Below are 7031 nucleotides of genomic sequence, written 5' to 3' on the forward strand. Positions count from 1 at the left end.
GTGGTCCGGTGGCAGTGAAAGCCAAAGTCATGTGCGATTCCTACGTCTGGTGAAACGCACCCATCACAGAGTTTCAAATGTCAAACAGTTTCCAGAGGATTCCTGTCACTTTGGGGCATTTAATGGAGCTGTGGAGATAATGGTGTGAACTTCCAGAAAACACTGATGGGGAAGCCCGCATCCACCACTCTTCACAAAGAAAAGCAGAAATTTCACATGTAGTCACTTTTTTTCTGCTGCCAAAGTGACATCAAACTGTAAGCGCTGAAATAGTTTCAGGCTGAGACGTTCTCGCTGCTTGGTTCTTATGTGATATTAAACTGAAAAGTTCATTTCCAGTAAATCCACGCTTCATCTGAAGTGTAGAATTTCCAAAGTGTGGCTGTGTATTCAGAAACAGAGAAAGATTAGAGTGCTTTAAGGAAATCTTTTAACTGGGAATTATTAAACCTCCCAAGAACGGTCATCTTTGTGCTGTTCCATGGAAAGATAGCTCTCTATTTGCCAGAAACTTGAAATCAGGTGATAATGGGTTGCAACTTAATAGCTCTGCTAATGGAGAGCTGAATGTGTGAAACAGGGTAAGCCCAGCAGTAGCCACTGCGCAATCCAAGGTTGCTCAAGCAAGGGCTGGGGAGGAAAAAGCTCAACTGTGCTGTTGTGTAGCCATCTGACACGTTTCCATCTGGTGGGTTTTCTTCTGACATGTTTTCTTTCACCATGAGCTTCCCCCTGAGAAAACAGACGATGGGATTGCTCTGTCTGCAAACAAACAAGTCGTACGGCTGCTCCTGACTCAGTTACCAGTGTTCGAAAGGCATTACAGGAGGAAACGGTACTTAGTACAAGGAGCTGCGACCTTGCTTTATAATTTTTTTCTTGGTTTTGTCAGCGACTCCCATCAGGGAAACTGGCTCAGAGAGTTGCCATGAAGTGCCCTGGACCTTCAGAGAGCTCGAGACTCGTCTTCTTCCTGGAAAATGCCTTAGCCAGAGAGGCCAGGATTTGGAAAGTGCCAGTTTGCCAGAATCTCACCCTGAAGGTATTTTCCCCTGTGTTCTTTGGAAGTGGAGATGTAGTGCTGCCCCTGCCATCTAATCCAGATGAAGGCAAAAGTCAGCCCGCATGGACTGAGCTTAGTGAAGGGGGAGGTCTGTATTTGTGTAGAAATGCTATTTTTATTACCAAATAAAGCAGAATAGTGAAACAGATACAGTGGTGAATACTATTGAACTAATTGGTGGTAAATGTCTGCTCTGTGTAGCTGCTTGGTCCTTTCAGTTCTCCCGCGTTCATGTTCAGTCATGTGCCGTGGGTCGTGTGTGGCACTGTAATGGCAGTCAGAGTCAAGATCTGAATGCACCTTCAAATGAGGAAAGAAAGGAAAGAGAAGGGGAAAAAAGAGAAAAAGAAAAAAAAACCTGACCATGTTTTGGCTTGTTCAAGTCATAAACCTGGCTTCTGTGGTCCCAACACTAAGCGAATTTAAGGGCTGCTAAAAAAAGAAATAATCTTGCAGGGTCAATCAAAACCTGCTCCTGACTCCAGCGTCTCCCTTGTTGTCAAGGCTGGCTGAATGAAACGTGCTGCAGCAGAGGCTTCAGGCTTCTCTGGAGGGGAAATAATGAGCACACTCAGCACCACGTTTGTAAGAGCTGGGCTTGGTGGTTCAGCTGTGCAAGGGGAGGGCTGGGTGCTGCCCCATTCAGAGCTCCAGTAAATTCCAGTACCAGGTCCTTGTAAGCACAGCCAGAGCCTGAGCAGCACAAACGAGTGCTTTAAACTGCTCTGAAATTTGCCCTTGCCCTCACTCTGTAGACAGAGCCAACAATTTTCTTGGTTTCAAGCCTCCAGACATCTGAAATGTTAATTAGAGCACTTGGAATGATTTGAGTCTTCCTTTGGAGATATGTTAACAAAATCATCAAAGCACTGACTGTATTTTCCTTCTTTTTCTTCCCCTCAGGGCACAGATATCTCTCTGTTGTGTTACAAGAAAGCAGTTCTCTGGATTGGAGAAATAAGCTCCCAGTTCCAGTTTTACCCTGAAACATTTGCCTTAGCTACCAGCATCCTTAACCGGTTACTGGCATCAGTAAAGGTAGAGACTCCATCAGCATTTTCCTGGCTACTGTTGGGGATGTAAGGAGTATGTAATGAGTTTGTGCACACAGTGGGTACTATGTCTGGCAGCAGATTTAGGGAGCAGTCAGGGTCTTTGCTGGGGAAGGCTTTTGAGAATACATACATATATATGTACATATACATATAATAATGCATATATATATATACACACATATACATATCCACAAACATATATATATATAGATGAACTCCAGTGTTTGATGAGGTTCCACTGATTTACAGTCCTCGGTAGAAGCGTTTGTGTGAATCAGAGTACAAATGCAGCAGTAAGTACAAAAAACTCATTATCATCTGGTTGTCCGTGCCAAACAGAAAACATTTGCATTATCACTTTAAATATTTTAGTTTTGAAACCACAATTTTTAACCAAACCATGGGGCCAAGGTTTTCTGCTGCTGAAGCAAGAGCAAAGTTATGAGTTGAACTGAGCCTTGCGACTCACAATTTCATTTAGATCAACACGGGCATTTCGCAAAAGCATATTAATTAATATCTTAGCTGAGAGGAAAAATAACATTGCTTTGTAAATACTGTGGGTTTGCATAGTCTAAAAATTGTAAGATACATGAATAGAAGTTGCACCAAGAGGATTTATTTTGTTTTGCTTTGGATTTCCTTGCTCTGTTTCCAGCTTCAAACGAATCTTTCTGTAGCTAAAGTAATTCAGAAGCAACTGCAATTGAAATGAAAGTTTGAAACTTGAGCATCTGCTGTAGAATGACAATTATTTCCCCCAGGACTGTTATCTTCTTTACTCAGTGTCGTCTTCTTCTCCCTTCAGGCCCAATTAAAATATCTTCGGTGCATAGCAATTTCCTGCCTTGTCCTTGCAGCAAAAACCAACGAAGAAGATGAGGTCTGTGAGTTTGGTGTGTTTAAAATTAACCACATCTCTTGCGTTCAAATTGTTTGTGTTTCCAGGTCATCCAACAACTTGGGCGTAATGAGGGTGTTAACTTTTTTACCCTAAATAGTTCTTCAGAGGTGACAGCGATGTTTTCAGTCCTGTTTCATCACTGCTTGGCAGAATTGTGACCTTTATGGATGAAGGGCTTGTCTTTGCATAAGTAATGGATGTGTTTCCCTCCTGCCCTCAAACCTCTCTCCTCTCTTCACAATTCATGGCTCACAGTAAAGCTTGGTCTAGGAGAGGACAGTCAAGATGCACATGCACAGCTGAGTGCTTCAATTCCGCTGTTACGGGTCCTGGCAGGGCAAAGTTGGTGACAGAGCAGAGGAAGCTGAAAAGAGATGAGTTTGCTTGGAGTTGAAACTCATTGCTGAACCTGGTGAGGAAATGACTCAGGTCTGCACCTCAAGGCGAGCATGTAGGATCAGCAAGTACCCGTGTAGGTGTGAGATGACACAGGATAAGCGCTCGTGGCAGAAGTGCACTGCTTGACTTCTTCAGCTGCTTACAAGCATGAGCCAAAAGCATTTCAGGTTGCATTGCTCCTCTTTCTCCCGTTCCGTTTTGAAAAAGAACGAGAAACCTAGAACGTGATGTCAGACATGCATGAACAACTGCTATAGTGAAATGCTCTTTGTAGCCTTTCGTAGGATAGATCATGCTGAGGTTATTCTTCGTTTCCCCTCAGCTAAAAAGGAGAAGCTGAGTCAGTGACCACAGGAAACCAGCCAGCCACAGAAGGCCATGTAAAACAGGCCCACAGGAAGCTGCCTCCTCTGTCAGGGGAGCAAAACTAATGAGACTGGTAGCAGGGATCGTGCATCACCGATGCAGGAGGCTGATAGTTAACTGGGAGGTGATCGGTGGTGCTCCTGCCATGGGCTGGGTTTGTAGCCACTGCCCTGTGATGAGCACAGGCCAGGCTGCATTCAGGGTGGGAGTTACCCAGGGAAGTGGTCTCCTGAACAACCATTCTGCTTAGCACTTTGGGATGTGTACAGACCTGCCAGATCCCTTTACAATACAGAGAAACACACACAGTGCCAGGTAGGACGTTGGCTTCTTTATTGTTTTGTTAATTTTTTAAATCTTTGTACAGGTAATACCATCAGTAAAGATGCTCGCAGTGCAGAGTGGCTGTAAACGCTCTCCAGCTGAGATCTTGCGAATGGAAAGAATTATACTAGACAAGCTTCATTGGGATCTTTACACAGCAACACCAATGGATTTCTTAAACATTGTAAGCACTAAGTTTTGCAAAGTTTTTCTCTTTAAAGAAACAGCTCCTTATCAAATAAGACTAGAAAACACAGATGCGCACACATACACACACCCACACATCCTTCCCAAGGTGCTTTGCAAACTACCTGTTCTCAGCTACCTGCAAGTCTTTTGAAGTATGTTACAGTGATTTTTTTTTTAAATTTATTTTTAAAATTTTCTACTATTGAAAACCTTTCGTTTTGCTCAAAAAAATTGCTCTCATTTTTAAAGGAGAACTAAAATGGACGTTAAAAAGATTCTCATAATGCACAACTATACGCCGTTTTTTTATTTTTTTAAATACACACTGCAAAAATATTTCTAACTATTTCCATTCTATTAATACTGTACATAGAAAGCTGTCAGAGTTTTGCTACATTTCACACACAAGGTATTTTTTTCTTAAACCATTTTCCCTTTTCACCCCACTAATTATTCACCTTTGTTTTAGGCAATGAGACTACCCCCAACCTGGCACTTAGTTCACATTGCGGTTACTAAACATTTGATAGAAACAATTTAAATTTTGTCTTCAAGAAACGATCATGTGCGAGTAAGGCAAAAATCATGTGATACAAACACATCCTGGATCCCTTTTTTAAGGTTATGTGCAAATATTAAGCCATCTTGGGCTGCTGATTGTGAGAACGGCCTTTCTCAGGTGCTTGTTTCCTCAGTGAATTCAGAGTGCAGTCATTGGTACTGGTTTTACTCTATTCGTATCTGCTGGCCTGAATTGACTCTCCTGGATAGCAATCTGGATAACGTAGAAACTTCAGAAATTGTTAGGAAACACAGACCTTGTACATTCATTATAAGCTCAAAAAAACCCCAGTTCAATGGTTGTACAAACACAAAACACAAAAAAAACCGGGAAGGGAGAAACCCTTTAGGTTTCTTGATATGAGATGAAATTAGTCTGTACTCCAGGTCGATAACAGATGAAAACATACAAAGTTCACTGACCTCTGCTTTTTGTTTTGAATATATATATTTATACTTTATCTTCTCTCCAGTTCCATGCCATGGTGATGTCCAACTGGCCCCATCTACTACCTGGGCTGCCTCAGAGGAATCCTTCCCGCCACGTTGCATTCTTGACCAAACAGCTACAGCACTGTATGGCGTGCCACCAACTAGTGCAGTTTAAGGGCTCCACATTGGCTTTGGTGATCATCACCTTGGAGCTGGAGAGGCTGACTCCTGATTGGTTTCCTGTCATTACTGATCTGCTAAAAAAAGCACAGGTAGGAATCAAAATGGCCTTTGGTCACAAAAACCGGAGGCCAGGACACCAACAAATTAATAAAGCGCATGTGTATTTACAACCGACATTGCACTTTAGCTGCGTTCTGAGAAGCACGTGGCCTTGTTCTGCCTTTGCTGCAGACCTTGCTTGTGCTATGAGAGGGAAAAAATGTGCAGTGACGGGCAGGGACAGGGGAGAGGGGGTTTTCCAAATTTATTGGCCACACATAGCCCCATGTCTCCTGAGCGAGGAGAGATTCTCCCACAACGGGAGCCTCTGAGAGCACCTAAAAACCTGTTCCCAGCCTCCCACTGAACACTGCAAAAACATCCAAGTACAATTATATTGCTTTTATAACAGAATCACTTTGGCTTCTAATGATACACCAAGCTCTGTTTTGTGTTTTATCCAAAGCTTTTCCCCAGTTTCATGAGACACATGCCTCTTAAGAGAGCATACCTAGAAGGCTAAAGACCCAGGCTGTCAGCTTGCCATCAACCCATCTTACAGTCTTGAACTTGTCTGAAACAACATAGCCTCCTGTTGTCCCTCCTGACCGTTGTCACCTCCTAAAAAGAGGGAGTGCTTACCTACCTTCTCTGTGGAGTTCAGGGGCTCCTGGTGAGGGGTTTTACATCAGGGCCAGCATGGGTATTGCTGATATGTATCTACTGGGGCAGCCAGTACAGCCTGTCCCTGCCTCCCTCTAATTACAGCATTACAGGAGCAGTGGCCAGAAGAGAGAGTTGTTTACTGTGAACTTACAAAAATACCTGCATCTTTCCTTACAGGTGAACAGCACCGAATTCATCCACTGCAAAGAGCTCACGGATCATGAGCTAACGTGCTCGCAGCCATCCAATGCTGTTTATATTTTCTGTCCCATCAGTGGAGCCATCCAGGGCCACCCCGAGGCAAGGCCACCCCACCACGACCCTTTTGGGCTGAAGAACCCCCACCCAGTGAGGTTGAGGGTTGCTGTAAGCCAGCCACTTTCAGCACCTTTCATGCCTCCTACAGCCCAAACTCCCGATGATGCCATGGAGACAGATGAATACTACGATGGATTCGGGCACCTGTACAGTGAGGATGGGGAAGGGAGCAGAGGGAGAGGGGGCATGGGTGGCTCATGTCCTCAGCTGAGGCCTGGAGCAGGCAGCTCCCCGTGTCCTCCCTTGCAGCCGCCTGGAAGGGACGAGTGGAGCTTCACTGCTTGGAAGCAGCAACTGCAGAACCAGTAGGTGCCAGCAAAAAGAACAGCTGACACAACAGATCAAACGTGCTGCTGTGGTTAACAATGGTATTATCTTTCTATTTCTTGTGTCCTTTCTCAGCAGAGTGTGCTTCCCCTCAGTTTTACACATCATGTAACTACAGAAAGCTGGGGAGAGGAGGGACTTGGTCGCAGTCCTACAACTCAGGGATCAAGTTGGCAGAAGGCTTCAAACTGCACTAGAGAGAACC

General features: G+C 44.2%; 1 protein-coding gene across 1 annotated transcript; it reads left to right on the forward strand.

Annotated features, from left to right (window-relative positions):
* Window positions 1-897: 897 nt before the first annotated feature.
* On the forward strand, window positions 898-6808 carry LOC104533951 (cyclin-I-like). Its single transcript, XM_010193618.1, has 6 exons — window positions 898-1042; window positions 1967-2101; window positions 2927-3001; window positions 4155-4295; window positions 5335-5565; window positions 6359-6808. The coding sequence occupies exons 1-6, from the start codon at window positions 929-931 to the stop codon at window positions 6806-6808; spliced, it is 1146 nt and encodes a 381-aa protein (XP_010191920.1). The 5' UTR covers window positions 898-928.
* Window positions 6809-7031: the final 223 nt, after the last annotated feature.

This window comes from Mesitornis unicolor, unplaced genomic scaffold (assembly GCF_000695765.1).
Source record: "Mesitornis unicolor isolate BGI_N332 unplaced genomic scaffold, ASM69576v1 scaffold38121, whole genome shotgun sequence".
In the NCBI taxonomy this organism is placed as follows: Eukaryota; Metazoa; Chordata; class Aves; order Mesitornithiformes; family Mesitornithidae; genus Mesitornis; species Mesitornis unicolor.